This window comes from Centroberyx affinis, unplaced genomic scaffold (genome assembly GCF_046629955.1).
Source record: "Centroberyx affinis isolate AG114_WGS23_722 - 3 ecotype Tasmania unplaced genomic scaffold, CSIRO-AGI_Caff_v1 ptg004702l_1, whole genome shotgun sequence".
In the NCBI taxonomy this organism is placed as follows: domain Eukaryota; kingdom Metazoa; phylum Chordata; class Actinopteri; order Beryciformes; family Berycidae; genus Centroberyx; species Centroberyx affinis.
In genome coordinates this window covers 23,147-50,976 of record NW_027282273.1, presented here as the reverse complement: position 1 = coordinate 50,976, position 27,830 = coordinate 23,147, and the positions used below count along the sequence as shown (strand labels likewise).

Below are 27,830 nucleotides of genomic sequence, written 5' to 3'. Positions count from 1 at the left end.
TAATAGTATATTACAGCAGCATATACATACATAACATTAGCTCTATTGTAAAGAGGAGGTGTAACATAGTGTAGGTACAAAAAGAGGAGATGAGCAGCATAAGAAATAACAAGAACAAAACCACTTCTCACTAGCGGCCGTAACGGAGGACATTACAGGTTATTTCTTTTCATCTCATCTTCATCTCATGATACAAAAAGGCAACAACACACGATAACACATGGTATATTTAGTGGCCCCTGTATAATATACAGCATAATGCAATAAGACTACATACAGATTTCATAGATATTCATTTACATAATATACACTGAATGTATTGTTTCATTTGGAATGTCTGTCTTTATTTTTGTTTTTTGTTTTTTACCTCTGACCCAAATCTAATTCTCTGAATGTGTCGACACAGCGGAGGTGACACACTTCTTCTGCTGTGATCTAAGGAGAATTACATCCTAAATAAACAGCAGGCAGGTTTGAAAGGGAAGAAAACGGAATAATACAGTGGCGCATTAGCCCCGAATAAACATCAGCTCAGAGCTCCGCGGCGGGGAATAGCTGGCCCGCTCGTCGCTGCTTTTTAGATGTCAGGCCGACAAATTTGGGAGGCTTTTCAATCTTCACTGGCTCCTGGGGCACTTGGCTTTCAGCTGTGTGTTTAAGTGTGTGGTTTGTCCAAGTGCGTGTGTGTATTTGTCCAAGTGTGTGTGTGTGTGTGTGTGCGTGTGTGTGTGTGTGTGTGTGTATTTGTGAAGTGCATCCTGGGGGCTACGTTAGCTCTAGATCTGTCAGTACAGGCAGGACGCCTGCCATGCCTCTCACTGTCAGTTTGCTTTTTGTACGCCAGAGACACACACACACACAAACACAAACACAGTCCAACAGATGCAGCAGACCCAAACAAGCAAGAGGGAAGCAGGCAATTAAGCAGACAACATAAAATGGTCGTGGCATGTGTCAATATTGATCGTACAGTCTGCATCTCAGACAAGCCCACGCATACGGACACATAAGGTGATTTCACAGTTATCGGTGGGCTTCATTTTCCCCTCAAGTCTGATCTTTTGCCCGCATTCGCATCAAACCCTAATAATACATTAAGGCCTTTGAACTCAACATCAAACAAAACGTCTGCACCGGCTGAATCAGCGTTATTAAATTCATGGTCTCATTATATGGGTTGTTCCCCATTTTGTCCTGGTATCTAATTCCGCTCTATAAAAGTAATGTTGTGTGTATGCGTGTGCACTGGTGTGTGTGCTGATGAAATGGGGAAATGGGGATGAAGAGAAAGCAGCAGGGAATTGAAGATGTGGAGAGAGGAAGGGAGAAGATTCTCATTTGAGATAAAAATATACTCCTCACAACCCCTGAACACTCAAACACACACGCACACACACGACACACACACTCACACTCACACTCACACTAAAGAGAGGTCCATAGTGGAGAGAAAGAAGGAAGCTGGCACAAAGAAAACCCCAACCGAGTGCTATATAAAACCAAGCCTGTTAATAGCCGACCCTGTGCTCTAGTGGAAAAAGAAAAGTAAATTTCCCTGTAGGGATCAATAAAAAAAAAAAAATATATTATTATTATTACTGAGGATGTAAACCAAACAAGTAATGCTTGATGGAGCTCAATAGTGTGTAAAATGGCAGTTCAGAATGTCAAAGATAAACAAAACATTGGGAGTCTAGAGCACACACCTATCTATTTTATAGATAGTGCTTTGCTACTGGAGCTTGTGAAGAAAAACACAACAAAAAGTGCATATATCACAGTATACACACTTTGGATGTGAAATGACGCCAGGTGAAATGCACACACACACACAAACTATTATCAGATGCAGCATGACAACATGCTTTTGACTGAAGTGATGAATAAAGAAGCTTCCAATTTGTCATAACCGTTCTCAAGGCTGTGCTGATTATGTCAAATTCCCTCTTTCTTCTGTCAGAGAGCAAGAGAGGAAGAGAGCTATTCAGCACTTACCAGCCGCAGCATAAAATAATAGTGAATATATTAAAATAGCATCAATACAGGCTATCTGAAATTGTTAGGAAAACTGAGGGTAAAATGATGAGGCATCTGAACAGTCATGACAATCTCTTTCTCTCTCTCTCTCTCACTCTTCTGTCAGCGGAAATAGGAGCTGAAAGCATCCATGTAGGTGTGTGTGTGAGTGTGTCTGTGTGCGTGTGCGTGTGTGTGTGTGTGTGTGTGTGTGTGTGTGTCACACCTTGTCTAGGGAAACAAAATAATAGGCAAAAAAATCTATAAGACAGCTGTTCTGTCATGCTCAGATAAACACTGCAGAATCCTCTTTGTCATGAAAGTCGGTGGCTGTTCATTTCTATGGCAGAATTCATCACAATGTTCACATCTAAAAACTTTATTAGAAACCTACTGCTTTGAATTTGCAATTTTTAAAGAGAGTAAAATTTGACTTTGTGACTTTGCCGAAGAGTAAAACCTCGAGTGTGTCCAGTAGTCGCTCTCTCACTTCCTGGTGCTAGTTACATATTACCAGAGCAATGGATCTCATCCTCTTCATCTCATTGGACAGACTTATTGTAACCACAGTGACCATGCCAGCGGCGACTGAGGGGTGGGTCTCCGAGCCACATGTTGGTTTTGTGTCTTCACAGTTTGACGGCCACCACACACGCGCCAGCCCTGCCCAGACACAGTGGAGCCACCTAGAGAGAGAAGAGACAAAACCAGGATCACAATCACAGCTCGCCTGTATTGACAAGCAAAGCGATAGATTATTAGAAGTGTATAAGTTAGGGATGGGACAATATATCCAAATATATCCAATATATCCATCACAGTTTCAATTGAAATTATATTATTTGCACTTTGTAATGACATTTTTAAATTGTTTCTAACATTCTAACAAGCCAATGCCATTGCTGGAAAGATCTGTGGCTCAGAAATAAACATAATTCTGCAAAGTCATAGTTTGTTGTCATCGAATCCTGAACAACATATTGCGTATCGAATCGTATCGTGAGATAAACATATCGTCCCATCCCTGGTATAAGTGTATACTGTTATCACTGTAGTTGTGTGAAAAATGTCAATTCTTGCTAATTTTCATGTTTTCGCTTCAAATGAAGGATTACATGCTCCTCTATGGGTTGAGAAAATTCTCTGACCTCTTGGGCTGATGAAGCCCTTTCAAAACCAATTGGATAATGCCAAAAGCACATCATCATCAAGCTAAAAACAAGGCCATTTTTCTTACTTCTTGAGATACAAGGTTTTTACCTGACAGCGACAATATATATACACTTGGGTGAAATTCTTTATATACCTGAATGCTTAGTTGTTTATGTGCAGTCTAAATCAGTTAACAAGCTTGTGCTATCCCCTCACCACAGGCACAGTTACATGTGGCTTTCAACGTGTTATACCAGCGTCACAACACGGGTCACGCCCACTAAAAACCTGCCTCATTGAGAGGAGCCACCAAAATTTGTCAGCATCAATCAGTGCTCTAGAGGAAGCTGTGTATCTGCCATGCTTGTTTGTTTTGGAGCCACTGCTTATCCACATTTGACTGATGCTCCGCCTGTCAGTCACTTCATTTTAAACATAAACTTAACACCCACGTTATTCGTCTTGGAGGGAGCAAGGATTGACAGATTTGTGCTGAAGCAAGCAGGAGCGGTGTTGCAAATAGAATCGGTATAATTGTGAAATGTGTCACTAGTTTGTTTGTTTCAGTTTCTCATGGAGAACACGGTTTGCGTTTGTCTCAAGAACATTCCCTAACAGTCTCACTTTATCCACATCGCTCCATGGCTTTGTGAATCTTCTCCATATTCTCTATCCGCCCACCTACACCTCTCTTGTTCTCTGCATGGTGCATGTCTCTAATACGGCAGACTTCCACTGACTTTGGTTAGAAATCCTCTGAGGCTAGGTGAGATGGGATATAAACATGGAGTGTGATAGAGACTTGAATCCTGCTGAGTGGGACTGGTGTTCAACTTTAAAACACTCCTGCTCCCCTCCACTGCAGTATTGTACAGAGCGGCAAGGACAATATTAGCATGAACAAAACACACATTTACATAACAGTAAAAACAACATGCCAAGATACATGGGAGAGAAGGTCAGACTGTGTACTCCAGCGACTGTGTGTGTGTACATAATGATTTCATTGATGTATATCATGATTTATTACTTGGTTTTGTTGAACTGCACTGAGTGTGTCTATATACGTACAGTATGTGCTAGTGCATACATTCAGTGTGTATAGACTCTCTCTATATTTATATATGTATGTGTGTGCCGGTGCAGTTGTGTGTGTTTGGGTGTGTACCTGTGTCCACTCGTTGGTCTGAGGGTCATAAGCCTCTACAGTGTTGAGGTACACCTGTCCGTCATAACCGCCCACTGCATAGAGACGGTCGCCAAGGAGACAAACACCAACCGCATCTCTGCTGATGCTCATTGGGGCTACTGCCGTCCATGCATCCGTCTGAGGGTCATACCTGTGCGTGTACACACACACACACACACATTTCTGATTTCTTTAACAGTTTTTTGGTCACTGCATAATTCCATTTGTGTTATTTCACAGTTTTGATGTCTTTACTATTATTCTAAAATTTGAAAAATAGCATGTGTCCAAAATTTTGACTGGTAGTGTGTATCTACACTGTATACAGTATATAAATACACTCACCTCTCCACACAGTCACTTAGCCGTGAGGACAGGGATGAGGCTGGAGCATCGTGACCTCCGATGGCGTACAGGAAGCCATTCCACGTGGCCACACCCACCCCGCCGCGGCGTTTAGCCATGGGAGCACAACCACTCCACCTGGGGAAGGAGGTCAGCAAGTTGTAACAACATGGAGAAAAAGAGAAAAACAAAAATCAGAGTCAAGAATAAACTTTCACAATTTCCCCCAACACTGAGGAAAAAAACACTATTGACAAAGGCTTCAGGTCAAAATGTTCCCAAATGTTTTTCTAGTGTTTTTTTGGTCCCAACCCTTCCAGTGAAGACTATAATGAATGGCTTTGATAAACAGAAGTTGTTTGAATGCGGTCTACTCTAATGCCCTCTGAGGTTTAGCTGTCTCCTTTGATCTGTGGGTAAATAACCTAAGGACAGGAGCACTTCTATAGAAAAAAAGAACAGACAGGAAATAAAGCAGGAGACGGAGATTAATTCTGTTCAGATGAAGAATGTTGTGTCTGACCTGTTGGTGTGGGGGTCGAAACACTCCACTGAACGCAGACAGGATGAGCCGTCACGACCTCCTACTGCATACAACCTGAGACAGAGGGAACGACAGGATGGTGTTATGCTTCTGGACACACACACACACACACACACCTGCCCCCCACACACACACACACCTGCCCCACACTGCAACACAAAAACACACCCATCTGCGCAGATTTCTGGACTCTGGGAGTCCCATTTCAATTTAGTGACAGCGGAACAGATTGGATAAGGGGTGTGTGTGTGTGTGTGTGTGTGTGTGTGGTTGGAGGGGTAGGAGGAAGAAGTGAGGTGAGCAAAATCAATCAGCCAGCACTCTTGGGGCGTCACTACCCTAACCAGTCACTCAACGTGTACGCGGAAGGCAAAGAAAGAAAAAGTGCAACCGAACCAGTCAAGCAAGTAATGAGCTCCATCAGGCAAAGAGCCCAGAGAATACACAAACACATACATGCACGCCCACGCACACACGCACATACACACACACTACTGCTGGGCACCCTTAGTACAAAGCTGTTTTTTCTGTATTAATTACCATCTATAAAGCTTTTCTCTGTTGCCTCTCTCTGAGGCACTGAATAATAATAACAGCACAAAATTATGATACTAATAACTTCTCTTGTGGACTGCTAGAGAATTCTAGGGCAAGCCTTATTATGTTTGAGTATGCATGTGTGCATGTACTGTATGTGAGTGTGTCTGCATGTATGTATGTGCTGTGATTGAAAGCATTGTTACCTGTTCCATCACTGTTTGGTGGGGCAATACATCTGCTCCGGATGGGAGGCAGCAGAAATGATGGCCTGCGACCTTCTCTCTGTCTCCTCTCTCTGTCTGTACGATGTGTGGCTCTAAAGATGCTCTCTGACACCTCTCACCAGACAAATTCATATTTCTCACTCTGTCCCTCTGGAAGAAGGCTTAGCGGCAGGACCAGGACGTACTGGTTTCATCACACCATCTATCCTGCAGCAGTGCAAGTGTTGGACTCCATGGGTCTGGGCTCTACTAGCCACTAGCATTGGATTTTACTTTTTTTATTGACTGGTTTTGCTGTATATAGTGGGTATATACCATAATGGGTATTGTACGGGGTATACAGTATGTACATTTGTATCTGATGTCCTGTCTTGTGTCTATTCTAAGCACACTGAGACAATTTCCACATAACTTGGTTGATATGGCAAGAAACTATTGAACCTTGAGTCTGGTTTGAGTACACAGTATGTATGCATGAATGTGTGAGTGCATCTGTGTGCTCACTTACTTGCCATTGAGCACAGCCACTCCCACAGTGCTCCTGGGTGTAGCCATACTAGCGATGAAGCTCCACTGGCGAGCCTGGGGGTCCCACCTGGTAGGAATGATGAAACAACTACTCAGTCCTGCAAACGGTGGAACCACTTGGGAAAAAGTCTATTTTTCCAACTAGTGAATACTGAAGTACAGTGCCAGAAATTATTCAAAATATGACACATGCATCCACAGATGCATTCTGAAATGTTCTAGGTACACTCTAATTTATAATCATATGAAATCCTTCTAAGAGCGATGGCTGCATAGACATGGAAATTCCAACAAGAGATTGCATTTTCACATCACTGCATGTTCCTTCCTTCGTGTCTGTTCACTTAAACAGTCTGGACGTCAGTTTGGATGTGTGAGGTTTACAAATGTGATGCTGTGCTATAGAGCTAAACATCTGAGTTTGAGCATTATCTAGCCCACAAAAAACATTAATAAGTAGTTAATGATTGAAAAAATGGATATGGTACTACCGGGGAAAATATTTGTAAAATTCATGTGGTAAGCATTCATTTGGAACTATTAGGTGAACTGACAGGCTAGAAGAATAATCAATGTAAAAATGCTGCGAACAGTATAACAAACTAGCATTCTCAGGCTCTGAGGTGCAAACCCCAAAATGAGAAAAACAGCAGAGTAAATAATATAGAATAACACAACCAGTCCCATAAAGCTAGCTGTGTGAAGTATCCTCTCACCTCTCTACTGTACTGAGGTAGCTCCAGCCATCATGTCCTCCTACTGCATACATGGGCCCCTCTAGGACTGCTACACCTGCAATACACAGTCACATAGGGTTAAATCATGGCAACTTACCAAAAAGTTATTGGCTAGAATAAGCCCATAAAACCACACAGATGGCTGCGGACAAGGGGATGTGTGTTTTTATTGCATGTGCAACCCCGATCATTAAGCATGCTGAGATTACGGCTGGATAGCAGCATGATGACACCTCTGTACTCAAGGGATTTATCTGCCAGAACATCTGTAGCTCCAGATGTGTGGTTGATCCCCCCCACCCCTCCACCCTTAACACACACACACACACACTCACATTTATGCCCACACACAGCACGCCTTATCAAATTTTGACACTGCAGGCTGGCACAGTGAGTTGGGAGACCGTCCTTCAAACAGAGGGCTGAGGTTCAAGGATCAATTAAGTATCAAAAGATTATTTTTCCTTAAAGCGTTTATTCATGAATGCCTTACTCAAAATCCAAACAACCTTCAGCATTAGAGTCTTGTCATATCTGATTAAGAATAGCTGTTTCATCATTAGCCAATGAGTTTCACTCTCTATTTACACTTACAATTAGCTGAATTAAATATGCAGTGACCATCCCCAGCCTTTTTCTGCTTGTAAAACATGTGTGTATAATAAAAAAAAAGGGAGTCACCTAAGCCGTGCCTGTGTGTGGACATGGGGGGCATGACGCTCCAGGTCTTGCTGTGGGGGTTGTAACACTCCACGGTGTTGAGGGTCTTGAGTCCGTCTCGGCCCCCCACCACATAGAGACGGCCGTCAAGAACGGCTACGCCGAACTGCAGTCTCCGGCCGCTCATGGTGGCGACCTGCCTCCACGAGTCCCGACGCAGACAGTACTGCTCGATACTGGTGGCACCTGGGACACAACACAAAACTGTGTAAATATAAAAAATATGGGCTCACAGGAAAAAAAGGAGAGTTCCAAGGCTCTCACATAAAGTTAAAAAGCCTTTATTAAATGGGATAGAACATATTAATAACTGCTACAACCTTCATCAGGATATAAAAATATGGGCCCTGAACCTGCATTCTTCTCCCCATTGAGATCCTTCTCATGTTTGGTATTGGATGTGTGGATGCTCATTTGAAGCAGCTCTGCAGGTTTTACACTCACAAAATTATAAAATAAGCTGGTGTGAAGCATTTATTGAAACCTGTCACTTCAGTCTGCTTCACATTTTTTATTTCAATCATGAAGTCTAGCAAATCACAAGCTACAGTAATTAAATGATGTGGAAACAAGAAGGCCTAATGTTAATTTCCTCATTCAGTTCCTCTAAATACTGCTGCCCTGATTTGCTTTAAATGACTGCATTTTCTTTAAGAGGCAACAGAATGGCAGAGTGGGAGCAGAGTACTGAGTAGTGCTCGACGTCTCTCTTAGTATTCAAGTATCAAGTAATATGCAAATCAGCCTGCATGATGCCGTTTAAGCAATTGGAAAGCTACTTCCCTATATTTTATTCATTGAGGGGCAATGCTGAGTGTGGGTGTGCATTTCAGTGTCTGAGCATGAGCGTTTTGTGCCTGATCCAGCACTGAAAGTTAAGCTGTAAGAGAGAAAGTTTTGTCTTTCTTATAATCATCTCAATGTCTGAATTTGTGATGATTTGGCTTTCAAAAATAATAGTCATACTGTGGTCACCAAAGTTTTCCAGTTATAGGGCATTCAGTTCAGAGGGAACATATTCGTAGAAACCAGAGGACTATAAGCTAATCATAATTTTGAGCAAAGGTTTTCTGCCTGTGCTTTATGTACTGTACATGCCATGGTGTGTTTGGGTTTATAAAACAGATAGTTCCAGTCCCCAGTTCTGATTGGCTGAATCATGTTTGAAGCCACTGTAAAATAGCTGATAAATACACACGTGTTACCACATTTTTAACAACAAATTGAAAAATCAATGCGCTGGCAGAAAATCATACCACTACAATTTTATCATTTAACAACCACTTTGTTTAGCTACTGTTCAAGACCTATTTAGCTAAGCAGAAGATTTCATTGAATTATTTTTCTATATGTATGTATGTATGTATTCATTCATTCTTTATTTCTTAATTATATTTAATATATTATTAATTAAAAATAAGAGATGTATCGATTTAAGTATATGTCTTTTGTCCTGTTTATGTGTATGTACATTTTTTAGTTTGTCTGTTTTGTTTCCTATTAATTTGTGTGTGTGTGTGGGTGTGTGTGTGTGGGTAAGTGACGGTGCTACCTTTCGTAGCGTCCATGCCCCCCACGGCGAACAGCGCCCCTACAGTAGCCTTGCGAGGCCGGGTGCGGGGGCTCTGCAGCAGGGGCCGGCGTTGGGGCAACAGGTGGTATTTCATCCCCTCCATCAGCAGCCGCTGGCACTCCACACTGTCCCGGAGCAGAGGGTTGGACTCCAGGTCTGCCAGGAACTACACACACACACACACACACACACACACACACACACAGGGATATGTACAACAGTTATCAAGGTCCTTACCACCCAAACAGAGCTGGGTAAATCTGCCTTTTCCTTTCATGCACCGCAAACTTGGAATGAGCTGCAAGGCATACTTTGCCCTTTCTTGACATGTTTAAAAATATTTTAAAATCAGTTCTTACAGAACAATGTCATTGCTTTTAACATGTGCTATTATTTTCTATGATTCTTTTTAGCCCCTGATCCCTGTATGTTTTGTGCCTGTTTGTTGTGTTTTTGTGGTGTAACCTGTCCCCGTTTGTATTTTTATATGAAACATTATGTTATGTTGTTATATGTTATATCAAACATTTTTTTTTTTGCTACCCATCTTGACCAGGACTCCCTGGCAAAAGGGAGATTGTATCTCAATGGGACCTTCCTGGTTAAATAAAGGATAAATAAAAAAATAAAAATAAAAAAAATCAACAAGCAGCTGAGGCAAATGTAGAGCATGTGTGTGTATTGGGTTTGTGGGTGTGGGCGAGTGTGTGGTTGAGCGTTATCAGTGAGTGTGGAGGTCTGAGGGTCGAAGGAAAGCTGTTGTCTCATTGATTGAGAGATTAGATCAGACCAGCAGCCATTAGCGCTCACGCACACACACACACACACACACACACACATACACACCAGCATCTGACACACTAGAGGACTAATCTGTCCTCAACATCTCATCAGCTTTCTAGACCATACCCTTTAACCTCATCTCTAAAACACACACACACACACACACACACAGGCACAAACACAGGCACACAGACACACAGCCATGGCTTGCAGCATGAAGCACTTCAATCCATCAGTCTGTTCCTTAAAATATATCCACAGGAAAACATTGCCTGTGAGAAAGGCGAGGTTGTGAGAAACAAGTTTTTCCCTGAAGGCAAGAAATACAATGATTTACATTTAGATAGGTGTGTGTTGTTGTGTATGTTACAGAAGGTGAGTAGTGGACGTTCCAGAGGAGATTGAATTGTCACAAGATTTATGTGAAGTTTTTAGACTGTGCATATGCGTGCATGTGTGTGTGTGCTGGAACTAAGTCAGCGGGGACATTCGGAAATGGCTGCGATGAATCAATCACACAGTTGTATGATATGAAGTTGTATGGTGTGAAGTATGATAGAGGAGATTTGAACAATAAAAAATGCTCACTTTTTTTTTTACACCCTCTGTTTCTTCTTCTCTGCTCTCCCTACTTCCCGCCACCACAGAAAGAAAGACTGGGCCCAAATGATAAATGTCAGCAGAAAAAATAAAAAATAAAAAATCACAACAAAGTGGGATTATTCTTCATTCATCTATTCTATTTCAACTTTGCCACTGAATATATAAGCGTTTTCTCAGCCGGACGTGGAGAGCATGAAGCAAGCATGGTAAACGGATAAGCAGCTTACGCAGTAGGGTGAACCTACGCTTGCACAGCATACAATCGCCTGGGGACAAATTAGGGTGAGCCCTACTTCGCATTCATTTGTGAGCGTATGTGTGTGTGTGTGTGTGAGTGTGTGTTTGTCCTCATGGTGTGAGGGATTGAATGTGGAGGGGGAGATAAGACAGAATCCAGCAGGCGTCCCACCTTCTCCTCTCCTTCCTCTCCTTAGCTCGGCTCCCCTTCCTGTCCCAGCTCAAACACAGACAGAAGTGACAGCATACGCTCTGTCCCTTATCACAAACTCTCTCTCTCTCTCTCTCTCTCTCTCTCTCACACACACACAGCTATATTTTTCATTCTGTCCACTCCTCTCATTTCCCCTCCAATATATGCTGCCCAGCGCCTACCCTCTCCATCTTGACTTTTTATGAGCCCCCCACCCCCGACCCCCCAGCACCCGCATCCCCTCCAACCCCCTCCCTCTCCACACATACATACACACACACACACACACAAACACACACCCTTACCGCCCTGTAAATCTGTTTGGTGCACTCTGCCTGATTTATGGCCCATAGATGCTCTTCTGGGATGACTCAGACTAGACCAAGTGTGTGTGTGTGTGTGTGTGTGTGTGTGTGTGTGTGTGTGTGTGTGAGGGGGTGATGGGGGATGCGGATGAAGGGCATTAATCTGGTGAATTGACATTCTCTTGATGAGCAGTGCACATTGAGGCCTAGATAGAGAACAGACTAATTGGTTGATGAATATTGATTGGTTGTCTGCATGAGGTTTATCCCTCGTTTTATTGGCATTTTACAGCTGGTGAGGTTGCTGAATGGTTAATCCATTTGTCAGTGAAGAGGGGGAAGTGATCGCACATGATCGATTGTTTAAGGTTGAATCAACTCTCTGCTCTTTCTCTCTCTCTCCCTCCTCGCCCCGTCTCTATTGCATTGTTTTCCCTCTCTGCCATCCATCTTCTCTGCTGATTACATGTTACAGCTACTTGTGGTTTCAGCTGGGCTGGGCCAAAGTCATATATCTGAGGCGTTTGGATGGACAAGTACGGGCCTGGCATACTGTATGGGTGCAAGGACAGGGAGATCGATAGATACGGATGGGGACAGAGAGAGAGAGAGAGAAAGAGAGAGAGAGGGGGGTGATGTTATCTCTCTCTATATATAGAGAGTTAGTTATGAGACGAGGAGAACAGATTATTAAACTGCAGTTAAAAGAGATATCACACTTCATTAAGGGTGAAAATGTGTGTGTGTGTGTGTGTGTGTGTGTGTGCATCCAAACCCCTAGGCATTATTTGAGGTTCTGCCTAGCATATAAAGAGTGAAGCATCACACTATCAGTCAACAATACCAGCCAAGAGTGAGTGACAGCATGGTAGAGGCGCGCATGCACATACACACACACTAGGGCTGAACGATTGTGAAAAAATATCTAATTGCAATTATTTTGACTGATATTGCAATTGCGCTATGATTTGCAATATTAGAGGGAATGATCATTTTTATATCCTTATTCTCATTTTCATTGAAAAATGTATTAAAATGATTATGGTGTGATTTTTGCGGGGATCTGTACCAAACAAAGATGTTTTCTTAAATCTGTAGAATATGATGTGTAGGCCAGGACATCTCTGCAGCACGACAATATTTCATTTAAAATGGTATTTTGATACACATTTCGCCTTTAACAAATATTGTGCCTCCTGCGATTTGAAAATTGCAGTAGGCCATATTGCGATTTCGATAAATTTTCGATAAATTGTTCAGCCCTAACACACACACACACACACACACACAAACACCTGACAGTGTAATGGCTGTGATCTACGGTCAGTGTGAGAGTGAGACGAGGCAGGAAGAGTGAGAGAGAGTGAGAGAGAGAGAAAGAGAAAGAGAGAGAGAGAGAGAGAGAGAGAGAGAGAGAGAGAGAGAGAGAGAGAGAGAGAGATTAAAGTTTTGGGAGAGCCCTCAATCCATTTGGTCCAACCACATAATCTCAAAACAAAAAGAAAATTAAATCACATATTGGAATGAAACAACCAGTTCTCAAAGCAAACCAGACTTCAGAGAGACCAAATATCTGTCACCACTGTGACTGAGAAACTAAGAAAATCACCGACAATGTAGACTCAGTGGACCAACCTGGCCATAGAAACCAGAAGGAGGGAGATTGCCACAGAATCTCACTTCTTACTGCAATGTAAGAGATATGATGAATATGAAGAAGATTATGAATGGCTTTGACAAAATAAGTAAAATTTACTGCAAGTGCAACAATCTACCCAGTCTTCAAAAAGTTCCATATTTATGTGGTGACAATGCAATTTTTTGCAATTTGCAATTTTAGCTTAAAACTTGATTGTTATGACACATTAATGGAAATGGTCAACAAATCTGAATGAATTATACGATTTTAGATACCTAACCTGCTCTTATTTGATTGTAATTGTTTTGTAAAATTATAATTTTGTTTGTATTGTTTTGTAAAATTGTAAAAAAAAGACAGAGAAAAGAAAGAGAGAGAGAGAGAGAGAGAGAGAGAGAGAGAGAGAGAGAGAGAGGCACAGTAGCAACTGATAATGTTGTAACAGACAGATAATGCAATAATTGTTCAAAATGTAATAAAATGTTCCTTTAAATGGGTTGAAAAAAAAAGTGTCAATGTAATCAGTTCACAACGTAATAACATCTTCAGACTAATATTGTAATAATTTAAAGAGGTTTGGCATTTTGGTGACTCACCATGAAATTGTGGCTGCGTGGGAGGAGGCAGGTGTGTGCCAGTTACCATCAAGCAGCGTAGTGCAAAGTAGATGTCAAGGATTATGGGAATTGCACTAACGTCGCCTGCATGATCAGATCGGGTCAAAACGCACAGCGCAAAGTACAGTCTGTTCTATGCTATTTTTGTGGCTGTACCAAGCGACGTGCGCATGACCATGAACTTAAAATAAGACAATATTTTTTGTTCATTCTAACTATATACACATGTGGCTGTTGTGTGAATGATTATCATCGAGTATAGAATTGTCAGTATTCGCTGTGACGCACAGAGAACACTGACGGGTATTATTATATTATGTTATATTATATTAACAGGCCATTATGGCGACAAGACCTCCTTTATAGGTCTCCAAGATAATTGGTTTACAAAATAAGTGTGTTAAATATTTAGGTTAGAAAGCCTGTGGGCCTTCTCATTTTAATCTGATAATCTACTGTAGGTCTACCCAAATTGTGAGGAGAATAGTGTGTAATCGGTGTGTGATGCCGGCGTAATACAATTTCACTATGTCACCTTTTGGCAAACAATGTAACTTGAACTTTTAGATATTAGATAATAAGCAAACCAGAACCTTCCACAATTTCAGTGAGGATTGTGGAGGCGGCCACATCCTCTATAGATCAGGGACTGGCTAGTGGATCCCCCCCCCCCCCTCTGTAGCCAAACTGTCCCAGTGGTTCACCACCAACTTCTGCTTGGCTCCACGCCTAATATCATTGAGCTGTTTTCTACACTGGGCAATAATTCTCTTAGGACCAGAGCAACATGTGTTAACCAAATGTGTTATTTGATCCCAAGCTCAATTAACATCATCTGCCCTCAGCAGCTTATTTAAGGTGCTGCATTTTCGCTTGTGGCAATTCTGCACTTCCTCCACAAGGACATCAGGACATCAGTTTCCTCTTAGGAGACCCTTTTGTGGCGGAGCCGCTCCGGGCTGTTCTATTCCATCACCAAATTGTCAGAGCGCTGTGGCACAGAGTGCACAGCTTTTAAAGGGAAGAAACAGGTGATTTGATCAGTCGTGATTTGATTGGTCATAATTCCAACTGTGTCACAGATGCGCTGCACCTCATGCCGTGGTCATGAAATTACTAAAAATGAATCACTACACCCACTGCGCTTGAGCCGTGTGCCTTTGATTCACAGAAATAGAGCCCATCCAGAGGAATTTATTGCATTTTAATACAAAATCATTACATTATCGTTTGCTACAGAGACCCTGGCTGCTCTCACCTGTGGTTGCAGCAGAGGCAGCCGGATGTGTGCCAGCAGTGAGGGTAAATGGGGTTGCCGGGCATCGTTGTCATGGCAGACCCAGGTTAGCAGCGCGGTCACCACGGTTTCCTCGTCTGGAACGTTGATGTCATCAGAGGTGAGCAGCCTCTCCATCTCCTCCATCGGGAGCAGCAGGAACTCCTGGCCTCCTACCACCTCCAGAAAGTGTTCCTGATGGATAGGAGGGGGTGGGAGAGAGAAATTAAGGGTTGAGCGAGGTTAGAGTAAGACAGATGGATGAAAAGATTGTAAGGGTAAAGGAGGAGAGATTTGGAGTAGATTTGGAGAAAGAGAAAGAGAGAGAGAGATTGGGCACGAAATGAAGGGAGTAGGAGGGATTGAATACAGGGAAAGAAAGGTGAGAGAGTGAGAGCAACGGGATGGAGGAAAAAGGAGGATCGAGAAGAGGATGTGGGGGGAAGAGGAGAGGGAGAAAAGGTTGGAAGGAGGCAGAAGAAATAGCAAGCGAATGAAGGAAAGGATGTGGTTGGGAGAGATAGGTTGGAATGAAAGGAATAGAGAGAGACGAAGAGGAGTTTGTGAGAGAAGAAGGGAGAGAGGAGGAGGAAGGAAGGAGGACAATGAAGAGCAGCTGTGGGAGGAGAGTCAGGGGCTCGAGTCTCATAAAGCCATGCACATTCAGATAGAAACACAATACCAAATGGGAGAAGAGTGGTAAATAATAAAAAATCTCTACCAAGTCAGTCTATTGTATAGCTTTTACACATATATTGCACTAATCCTGTGAGCTGTGTGTTTGTGTTTGTGTGTGTGTGCGGATGTGTATATGTGTGTAAGTGAATTACAGACACAGGCAGCCAGTCACACCCAGATAAAGCCACCTCTACGACATAATTACCCCCGATTACAGTTTAATAATAATCCACTTAGAGAGAAAAATAGAGAGAGAGAGCAAGAGAGAAACGGTGAAACAAGGAAGGAGAGACAGAGAGGGAGGGAGGGTGAAAAAAAGGGACAGGGAAGTAAAGAGAGGAGAGAACAAGAAAAGAAGAAGAATAATCGAGTGGATGAAGCAGCTATTTCACAGTCACCATAGCAACCCTGTGCGGGAACAGTCATTGTCGTGATAATGGTGTGAGGTGCGTTGTGAATGGGAAACCAATTTGTTGTCCAAGGATAGCATCAAGGCAGAAAAATTACCAAACTCTGACTGGGTAATGTCTTATAGAAGGAGAGAGGCATGGCTGGAAAGGGAAAAGGTAGAAGTAAAGAGAGACAGAGAGATGCAAAGATTTAATGGATAAGTTAATGGATTTTGGACCTATATATAATTTGTCTCTAACATACCTGCAATACATCTGCAGATAATATTGGCTCCTGTGTCAGCTGTCGGTTGAAACAGCAAGCTCCTGTTGCTAGGCCTCTTGCTGCTAACGAGTCTAAATAGGTTATGTCAAAATATCTCTAAAAAAGCCATCTGTAGGCTCCACAGGGGAGTTGAGAGTAAACAGTAAAGTTACAAAGTAAAAAGTATAAATTAAAATTAGCTCTGATTTCATGACACAGTTCCGCAATTACGCACACAGTACTCACACGCAATCAGGAAATCACCAAACTATTTTTCTCTGCTGCAGCACAGACTGCTGTGGGGTGAAAGTGCCTTACTGGCGGTGTGATCTAGTTTTGTGGACAGTCAGCTCAGGTTGTAAACAGTTGCACATGGACCAGGTAGAGTTTTGTAGAAGACCATCCACTGAGTGGAAATGATGTGGTGCTGCTGCTTTCCAGGCCGTGGATATAAATATGTTGGTTGGTCACCATGTTGTTTTCACAGACTGGATTTTTTGGAGATACTTTGACAAACCCAGTTTGGACTGCTTGTTAGCAGCAAGAGGCTAGTAACGGAGCTCGCTGTTTCAACTGACAGCTGACTGGGGAGCCGATATTCTCTGCAGGTCCAAGTACTACAGGTATGTTAGAGACAAAATATATAGCCTATAGGTCCAAAATCGATGAACTTATCCTTTAAGGAACCAATGAATATGGGAATGAGGGACACACAGTGTGCCTTTGCATGATTTTAATCCTTTGGTGTGTCTGTGAATAAGTATATACAATAGCATACAAAAAAAAAAGCTATAGGTTGCATTTTAGCACATCTCTGTGTTTTGGGGTTGCAGCACAAACTCTTATTCTTTTTGGGACATTTTATTGTATTTGGTGTTTGCTATGAGGTGTAAAATCATACTAAATCATACTGGGTCTAAAATCCATATTTTCTCCAGCAGTGGTGGCACTAATCTTGTTGTGGTGGCCCTGCCAGCGCTGAACGAGCACAGAGGAACCAGCTGTGTACGCACCATGGTGTAGGCGTGAGCGGCCCTCTGCAGGTCGTTGCAGCCCTGGGCATCGGCGTAGGAGCGAATGCCCAGACAGTTGGAGGGGTGGAGCTGCTTCATGAGGAAAGCGCAGCAGGCCTGAACCACCGAGGACAGCTGCAACAGACAGGAGGCTGACAGCAACGACTCAATGGTGTCCTCCTTCAACTCCAGACGACCTGGAGGAGAGAGAGGGGATGCAGGGAAAGGAAGACAAGATGGCACAAAAGGTCCGTGAGTCGAAACATGTGTCCATGAGAGATCTGTTGTGTGTATACACCGGCATCAGCTCAACAACAGCCAATCAGATTTTTGTGCTTCCGCTCAAAAATATTCCAAAACCAAAACAGACTAGAAGATGATCACAGCTATTCTCGGTTTCCCAGTGTTTTGGGACTGTCCTGGCCACCCACAAAATACTGGAGCTGTGTGCAGCCAAGCTGATGGCAGTGTGTATGCACAGTTAGAATACACTTGGTTAGTCTTGAGTTCATCTACAATTAAGCAACATACATCCAAATGTGTGGATTCACCTCAATACTGGGTTGACCATAAATTGAAACCCTTTACATAACATTGACATAATATTTAATTAACAATTTGATGAAGAGAAGAGAAGAGAAGAGAAGAGAAGATCTGTAGCCGTCTCTACCTGTGCGTGACTAAAAATCTACCGGTGTACTGCATTTACAATATGGCCCGGTGTGCTGTTTGACAGTATATAAAGTTTCTAATAAAAGAAATCAGCGTGTGTGTACCTGTGTATGCGTACTGCACCAGGACCCACAGTGCATCAGGGTCAACTTCCTCCATCTTCACTTCATCTTGCTTGGCCTCCAGCACATCACTGGTGAACATGGCTGCAAAGTAGTCTGACGCGGAAGAGAGGACCAGTCTAAGAAGGGAGAGAATGTAGGGCATTAGGATGGGCAGCTGTAATGGATGGACGGATGGAGTACTTTGACACTGTTGACACAACACACACAAGTCTGGACTGAAAGAGAAAAGAGACAGGACAAAGTCAGAGAAAGAGCAGGATGGAATGGAGGACTATTACTGCCAACAGGACTGCAAACGATGACAAAACAAGTCTGGGAGCGTGGGGATGCAGGAAAGAGAAATCTGGAGGATGAAGGCAGATAGTACACTGATACAGATGAAATTCTGGATGGAAGCAGAATAGAGGCAGGAGAAAGCTAGACCAGAGAATAAGAGGGGACATCTCCATTGGCCAATATGGCTGCAAAGAAGGGCCTACTTATACACCAACAGCAGAAAGAGTTTAGAGGGAGGCAGGGAAGGAGGGAAAGGTGCCAGAGAGGGAAATTAGAGCTCTGATAAGAAAAATATGCAGCCTCTGTTCTTCCTACAGCGCAGCCCGAAGCCAATTTTTGTCACCACTTCTATGTTCTTGCAGTAATTAGACAGGGGCTCATTCCTGCCACATCTGTGGTATTTTGAGTATGTGAGTCATAAGTACAGGGGAGGTGAGCAAAATATTAGGAAGACCAAATGAAAAAGCACCAACTCTGAAGTAACTATACCACAATTACAAAGGCAGCTACACAGGCAAATCTTATTAATTTGAATGCCAATTACCACTTTTATATGCGAGTTGTCAAACCAACACAAGGTAACTGACTGTTCCAAAGAACTGCAGGTGCATTGGTAACCCAAATTGCAAGGGAAGGGAAACAGAAAATCATACAACATATGCCAAATACAGTAAAACTGACTTGGCAGAGAGGCACTGGCTACAGGTCAAAGCTCACCAGCAGGGATACACGGACTACAGCTTCATAAAGTACAGAAATGAATCACCATGTCTGTGAAAACAAAACAAAAACTATACGTTGTGAGCTTCACAAAGCTGGTATCTGTGGCAGGGCTGCCATTTGGAAAACACTTGCGTCCAAGGCCAACGCACAGACGCAGAACCTGAGTAGAGTGAGTAGAGAGTGGAGAGTAGAGAGTTGAGAGATAGGGGATGGGGGTGGGATGTGAGTGAATGTGAGTTTCAAAACATTTTCTAGGCCGACTAGAATTTGTTCAACATCAGCAAGTAACGGCTGCACACACCGCCTGCCTTGGACTGACTCATCCACAAACAAAGGGAAAACAAATGGCAGTGAGATGTAGAGAAGGAGGTGGAGGAGAGAATCCAAAACAGAAAGAGGGGAAGTGGATGCTAGAGAGAGGGAACGGAGGAGGAGTAGAGATAATAGAGACAAAGGAGCTTATTCTAACTAGAAAAGGCTTTGTTCTGCCAAGGTAAGCAATCCTCACGCCCCGACGGTAAGGATTTCTTACCAAACCCCACACACACACACACACACACACACCTCCTCAAAAAAGGATTTCCCTCCAATCTATCATACTACTCGACTATTGTGGGAGAAGAGATTTTTCAATTTGCATGTGCCTATCACAGTAGCTGAGCTTATGGATGAGAGGGAGAGAGAGGGAAATAGAGAGGATAGGGAGGGAGAGGGAGTATGCATGTGAGAGTAAGGAGGAGAAAAGGAAGGAGCTTAATGTAAGGTCAATGAAAAATTTAGAGCCAAGAGAGGCTGAGAGAGAGAGAGAGAGAGAGAGAGAGAAGAGGGGAGAGAGACAGAGAGAGAGAGAGAGGGATGGAAAGGAGAGCAAGACAGATGAAGGACAGAGAGGCTTAATCTTACAGTCACTTGTATAAAGAATGTTAATTAATTCCCCACCGCAACAATCTATTACTCTCGTCCTTTGACCATGAAGCGCACACACACACACACACTACCACTATCATGGGATTAAGAAGTAACAGAAAAAAAAAAAAAAGAACTAAGCTTATCATTTCTTATTTTATGTATAATATTTTTCAGTCCTTGCAGTTGAAGGTGTCCTTGGAAATGAGGCGGCACAGTCTGGAGGAGGAAAAAATGACAGTGACACATGGTTTTCCAGATCACATGGTTCAGTGTTTTTTAAGTGAATGATATAAATATGGCCGCTCATGAGCAGGATCAAACTCACATTAGAGCTTCACTTGACAGCCATATTAATTGAATTTGTTTTGTTAAAATGGTTTTTGTACACCTACACTTTGTACTTCCACATTTGTCTATGCGTGTGTGTGCTTGTGTGTTTCTGACTTCATGGTCAACAGACTTGGATGTGCATGTGTGTGTGTGTGTGTGTGTGTGAATATGTGTATGCACTATGTACATGTGTATAATCTCATTACTGAGAGCGACACTGGGACCTAGAAAGATTGCCTAGAGCAGAGAAGAGCAGAGTGTGTGTGTGTGTGTGTATGTTTTACAGAAAAGGATGTCAAAATAGACTCTAGTCAGCAGGAAGTTGTTCTGCCAGTATTCTAGTATGGTCTCCCTCCCTCTCTCTCCCTCTCTCTCTCTCTCTGTCTCTGACACAGACACACAGTCACACACACACACCCACAGCTTGTTTCACTCCTTAATTCCTCCTGGGGGGCAACAGCTCTGTCTGACTTGCTGTGAGCGACACAGGCTATTTACAGCACAGGGCTATTTACACACACACACACACACACACACACACACACACACACACACACACACACACAATGCACCGTGTCAAAGACAGAGTCATGGCATGCGGTGTGTTACACTGAAATGGAACGAGCAGAGAGAAGACAAAATGCCAGAGAGAGGAGAGCAGGAAACAGAGGAGTTGGACTCAGGGAAAGAGGGCAAGGCCTTGACAGTGAGCAGCACTGTGCCTGTTTGTGTTTACGTGTGGATGTGCATGGGAGAGATACAGTGAAGCAAGAGGGAGAAAGAGAGAGAGAGAAACGGGGGGGAGGAAAGAGAGGATTGCTAATCTATCGTGTCCTTTCCCTCTGAACAGAGCCAGAGTTTTGCTCAAACTGTGCTGTTTGCCACAAACTCCACGAGAAATATGCATCTATATATAAGTAGCCTATTCAGCATGTACTGTACAGTGTGTTTGTGTATACGTGTGTTTGTGTGTAAGGGGGTGTGTGTTTTGTTCCCAGAAAAGCACTTTTATCCTACACATACAATAAATCAATTGTGAACAAAACAACTCCCTTCCAACCAAGACATCTTACTCCCACCCCTTGGCACACACACACACACACACACACACACACACATTACCATTCTCATACAGCAGGGGCTTTTGTTTGTCACCATCTGTGCCTGGAGGACTAAATCAAATGAGGAAGGAGAGGCAGGCAGTGGGAGAAAAGGAGTCTTTCTACTGGTGGAGGGCTGCTCTTCTGTCTCGTCCCTGTGCAGATGGACCCTGCTGCTGCACCAGTGGCCACATGCCCAGCGACAGAGCAGCAGAGCAGGATCTATGAGCTGGGTGGGAGGCACGTGTGTTTGTGTGTGTGTCTGATGCATGATTCAGAGATTCAGATGACTATGTGCTGTACAGAGAGACTACGAAAATAAAAGGGGACTTTTATGAGCGTGTCTGTGCTGTGTGTGTGTGTGTGTGTGTGTGTGTGTGTGTGTGTGTGTGTGTGTGTGTCTGCGTGTGTGTGAGAGGGAGAGATTCTGTCAAAACTATATCAGGTGTGTATGCGTCATCATATTTGTGTTGACTGCGTCAGCATTGGAATGGGTGTAAGTATTAGCGCTAATGCATTTGCATGTGTGTACATGGCAGTATGTCGGCATGTGTTGACATTTGTGAGCGCTTGTGTTTGACAGTATTTTGTGTATTGGCATGAGTGTGTGTAGGTGTGTATGTGTTGACATTTGCAGCATGTATACTTTCAGTGTGGGCCCAGCAAGTGTTGGACGGACGACAGCATGCGAGGCGTCCAAGTTCAACAGCTAATCAAAACAAGCACAAAAATCTTCACAAAATGATATAATGCCACACTAAAAATTCAAATTAAAACAGCAGCATATGGAAACAGTTTTGAACTGATATCCAAAAGATATTTATCTCCTGATTTCAGAAAGTGATGCAAGTAGCAGTTTTGGACAATTTTTGTGCTATATTTACATAAGTTTCCAACATTGGTGCAGGCTATCGCCGTCACATCAACATCTATTTAACGTCAAAATGTTTGCTGGGTGTGTGTGTCTGTGTGTGTGTGTGTGGTCTCTCTCTGCTCCTACCTGTGTGCAGGTATCCTCCTGTCTCCGGCCACCAGTGTGACGTCACACAGCTGCCGGGTCCTCAGGTAGCCCTCCATCTTACGCACGGTGATGTCGGCGTGGGACGGAGCGGTGAACACGCACTCCTCGGGACACGCGCACGGCTCCATCGACACGCATGAGGACAGTGTGGCGCTGCTGTTGGATGTCCTATGCCCACACACAGCGACATACGACAAAGACAGGTGTTTGTGTTCACACCCGCACACACACACACACACACACGACAAACAGACACAAACAAAAGGAGATAGAGGCTTGCGTTGATGATCTCTTTTGTTGAAGACAAAGAGACAGATGTGCGGAAAGAGAGCTACAGCAGCTGCTGTGTGTCTTCCATGTGCCATCTTTTCTCTGTATCGCTCTCTCTCTCACACACACACACACACACACACACACACTCTCTCTCACTTTCACTTTTCAACAGGGTTACTGTGTGTCGCCAAAAGCAGACAAAGGCTTTTTAATGGTCCAATTACTGGGAGTAAATGGCCAGATAAATTTAGCCCACTTAAAAGAGAAGCTGCCAATTAAATAGCTGTGGGAGCTCAGCCCATAGGATAGGCAGTAATTTACTCTGCTCCCTAATGTCTCCCAGTTTCCTTGTATCTATACCAACAAAGGGGAAACGGAGCAGTGTTTTGAGCCAGAATGGCTTCAACATTCACTATTCACCGGTGGAAGCATTGAAGCCCGGGGCTGTTACGTCTTATTCTTTCAGTCTGAGCTGATGAGGTGTGTGTGAGTTAGTGTGCGCATGTGTGTTTCTCAAAGATATGCGCTGAAATATGGCTACCCAGTGAATCATCAGCCATCATGGCTCCCAAACCAGCATTTAATTTATGGAAGCAAGAGCCATACTCCCATTTTTTATTTAACACCAGGAGTGGCAGGACTGGCCCTACAGCGCAGAGACAGAGAGAGAAAGACAGAGAGATAGAGAGATGAACTGATACTCCAGAGGATGAGATCATTTAAACCACGCAGTTAAAAGAGAAATTACAGTCATTTTGCAGATGTGAAAGTGTGTCTGTTTGTGTGTGTGTGTGTGTGTGTGTGTATCCACAGCCCGGGCTGTTAAGTATCAAATTGGCTGACAGCTTTACGCCTCTTTACATCTTCCAGTTCACAAACTTTTCTACACACACAGACACACACACACATATGTACACACATGTTCTAGGAAAAGGCCATAGAAATGTGGTGTGTGTACACAACATACTGTATGCACGTAGATGGGAAACTGAATTTAAATCTATGTCAACTGGATAATCTAAAATAGGATTTTAAATAACATGAAAACAGTCTCCTTGGTCGGACACTGTCATGAAAACTTAAAAATGATGGATGAATCAACTTGTGTGTGTGTATGTGCACACACACACACACATGTACATGATTGTGAGTGACTGCTTCCCCCAGTCTCTGTCCTCTCTACTCCTCCCATCTTCACTTTTTCATCTTCAACTAATCTCATCCATCATTCACTCCATTCCCCCTCAGCCCAGCATCCATCTCTGCCTCAGCTTTCGCTCTTCCCGATCTCATTCTAACACTCCAAGGAGGCGTTTTGGCTGGTTTTCCTGTCCTTCTGTGTGTGTATGTGTCTGTGTGTGTGTGTGTGTGTGTGTGTGTGTGTGCGTGTGTGCGTGTGTGTGTGTGTGCGTGTGTGCGTGTGTGCGTGTGTGCGTGTGTGCGTAGACGAGTGCTGTGGCTAAATGCTGCCAGAGGAGATGGCTTTGAAGTGGGGGAACGCTGCCTTCCAGTCCCCTTAATTGAGCCTGGCAGCCACTCAATGTGGACAGAGAGAGAGAGAGAGAGAGAGAGAGAGAGAGAGAGAGAGAGAGAGAGAGAGAGAGAGAGAGAGAGAAAGAGAGACAGAGAGACAGAGAGACAGAGAGACAGACAGAGAGAGACAGCGTGAGAGCGAGAGCGAGAGAGAGAAAAAGAGAGAGAGAGAGAGAGAGAGAGTCAGTGGCAAATCATCACCATACAGCCAGATTTCCTAAACCCTTGCACTGGGCAAGGACACTCACACAATCACTCAGTCTCTCGCTCTCCCTCTCTCTCTCACACAAACACGTGCACACACACACACACACACACACACTCCCTAGCGATTTACTATCTAGTTTTATTAGCCTGCGGACTAACAGCGCTATAATGCAGAAGAAACTTAGTGCTGTAAGCTGATCTACGACATGTTCATACACCCATGGTGCCTGGTCACATGTTACACCCTCAATGACACACAAATACAAATCCTTTGTTTCCCTCACATTCGAGGGGAATAAAGAGAAAGCAAATGAATGGACGGGGGTGGGCAGAGACTAAGACGGGACGGAGGGGGAGAGGATGAGGCACATCAAGATTAAGGGGGGGGGGGGGGATATAGAAAAGAGACGAGAGAGGAAGAGATGAGTGGAGCCGAGCCTCCAGCCACTCTGGGATTCTGTATCCCATTCTGTGTCCCTTCCCACGATCCCATTTGGATTTTGCCACCCCTGCTCCTGGAATATCATACTGTACATAGGAGCTCTCAGAGGGAGAGGCAGAATAGATTACAAGACTACGCCAACACACACACACACACACACACACAAACACACACAACAAAACATATACGTGCTCAGGATTGCACATATATACTGCAGAAACTAATCTCTGTGTTGGTATGGCAACCGTAACATGTGCAAGAACGAGGCTAGATTGGATGCATGTACATGTACAATGCAATCACACACACATCTGCACACATACACACCTGGGATCTACTCAGGTTCACATCAGAAGTTCTCCTTCCCTTATGTTTGTGAGGCTGGTATTTGGTGTGTATGTGTGTATGTGCATGCATGTGTGTACATTACTATTAAGCAAAAGTAATTTCCTGTGTGAGTGCAGCAAGGCTCCGATCATCACTGAAGATATGAGATCAAGTCTTGCATATCAATAGATATTTTCAAAACCGTATTTCTCTCCCCCTCACACACACACACACACACACAGATAAAATGAAACATAACTGAACAAAAGAGCTAACAGATTAATGGATTAATAAATACATCTTTGCTCCCACTGAATGTTGTTTGTGTGTGTGTGTGTGTGTGTGTGTCTGTGTGTGATTCCTATGAATCATTTATATCTTCTGATGTGTGTCTTGGGAAGATAGAGCATGATAGGCCTACTAGGCTTTCAGTCGCATTATTACACCAGTATCTACTAAACACACACACACACACACACACACACAGACACACACTCCCTCTCTTTCTCTTCCTACTTCATCATATTTACTGCCATATGATAAGATAATATAGACATAAATCTGGGAGTCTGTGCAGATGCACTTAAGATGAGTTATGATGCTCTAACTGCTTTGTTTGGTTGTCTCCATGGCAACTATTAATTAAATGCCTTTCCACACCACTAAAGCTGGATGGTCACACTAACACAACACACTAAATTATGCCTACACTTACACATACAGGCATATACACATACACACACACAGTGCAGTAAGGATTGTGACTAGAAGCGGGAGACTGTCAATGAAAGCGAAACAATATAAATGTCAAGTGCAGTATGTACATGCCGAGCTTAGCCTTTTGAGTCACATTGTTAATATGACTGTGAAAACCCCATAGTCACAAGGCTGTACCAATTATGTGTGTGTGCGTGTGTGCGTGTGTGTGTGTATGTGTGTGTGTGTATGTGTTTTCCAAAAGAGCCTGGTTGGTGAAGCCTCATTAGGAGGTTGAAGGGAGAATCAGTGGGCCACATGCTGTCCCAAAGGTACTCAACCATCATTATCCCTCTTTCTCTCTCTCTGTTTTCCCTGTGTCTCTCTGTCTGTCTATCTCTGGGTAATGAGTGGCCCTCCACCAGCCTTCTGCATCCTGTCCAACCAATCATCTCACTGGTTTGGTAAATCACCACTTGCTTATTCTCCAATATGGTACTATAGTAAGACTGGGCAGGGCATACAATTTCCACCTGTAATATGTATGTATGTGTGTGTGTGTGTGTGTGTGTAGGTGTGTGTGTGTGTGTGCTTTCATAAGCTAGTTCACCAGTCATAAGAATGTGGGGATGATGATGATGATGATGATGGTGGTTGTGGTAGATGATCAGCTTAAAACAACCCTATTAACTAGAACATTGTGGTTAATGATGATAGGCTATAGCAGAATGACTCAACTTATGAAAAGCTAGATAAAGCACTGAGGAGGAAAAAAACAGCTTAATTTTTCTTGTAGCCGCACGTAAGCTAGCTAACGTACTTTGCATTTCTGTGGTAATATCACAATATAGCCTAGTGAATAAGTTGTTCACCCGCCCTCACTTTTTCAGAAGAAGTCCGGAGTCATTGTTGAGAAGTGGAGTTCGGACTGTATTTCGAAAACCAAACTATTAGAGACATGACTTTGAAGGACTCCGGAGACGTTTTGCGAAAACGTCCTAAAGCAGACCTACAAACCACCCAAACCCCCACCGTTGCCTAGCTACCTGCATGAGCTGGAGTCAGTGTCCGGGTGGTTGTTGTTCTCCTCGGTGCCCGCCGCCGCAGCCGCTGCCTCCTCCTCAGCCCCGGGAGGAGCGGAGGGCTCGGGTACCAGCTGGGGCACCGAGCCCTCGGCGGGAGGCTCCATGTTCGTTACCGGGCGAGAGTGAGGGCGAGGCGGCGGGGAGATCCACGACAGCGCGGCGGAGCTCCGGCACTCTGGCTGGCTGAGGGAGCGGGGACAGGAGCTCCCCGTCGCTCCTGCTGCCCCAGCTCCTCCCGGACCGATAAACTTTCTGTTGTTGTTGCTGCCGTTACACAGATTAGACCCGGCGCTGCCGCTGGCCACCAGCCCGCTGTGACTACCCGTGCTGGGATTTACGGTGGAGGAATTCGCGTTACTACAGCCGCTAACTGAGGGTCCGTCTCCGGGGCTGCCGCCCGTTCCCCTCCCGGCGAAGTAGTCTCCTAGCGGCGGGGAGTGAGGCGGAGGGACCGCGGGGTGACCGAACCACCTCCATCGGATCCTGAGGATCTGCTTCACGTCGAACTCCTTCCGCGAGGAAGAGCTCGAGCCGCTACTCGACAT

The 27,830-nt window shown here is 43.9% G+C and overlaps 1 protein-coding gene across 1 annotated transcript; it reads right to left on the bottom strand.

Annotated features, from left to right (window-relative positions):
* Window positions 1-27,830, bottom strand: klhl5 (kelch-like family member 5). The gene is made up of 13 exons (XM_071544852.1): window positions 27,247-27,830; window positions 22,702-22,890; window positions 18,343-18,479; window positions 17,567-17,763; window positions 15,204-15,416; window positions 9,548-9,734; window positions 7,957-8,181; window positions 7,255-7,330; window positions 6,519-6,605; window positions 5,226-5,300; window positions 4,703-4,840; window positions 4,337-4,508; window positions 1-2,702 (listed from the first exon to the last, which is right to left on the bottom strand). Exons 1-13 carry the CDS (start codon window positions 27,828-27,830, stop codon window positions 2,646-2,648), a joined length of 2,337 nt encoding a protein of 778 aa, XP_071400953.1. The 3' UTR covers window positions 1-2,645.

Bases quoted from the DNA above. Each gene is read 5' to 3' on its own strand.
- klhl5 (XM_071544852.1), bottom strand. From the start codon at position 27,830: ATGTCGAGTAGCGGCTCGAGCTCTTCCTCGCGGAAGGAGTTCGACGTG. The intron at 18,480-22,701 runs GTAGGAGCAGAG...CTCCCTTCTTAG, and splicing joins AGGAGGATACCTGCACACAG to ACTGGTCCTCTCTTCCGCGT. The intron at 8,182-9,547 runs GTAGCACCGTCA...GTTGTGTCCCAG, and splicing joins GGGCATGGACGCTACGAAAG to GTGCCACCAGTATCGAGCAG.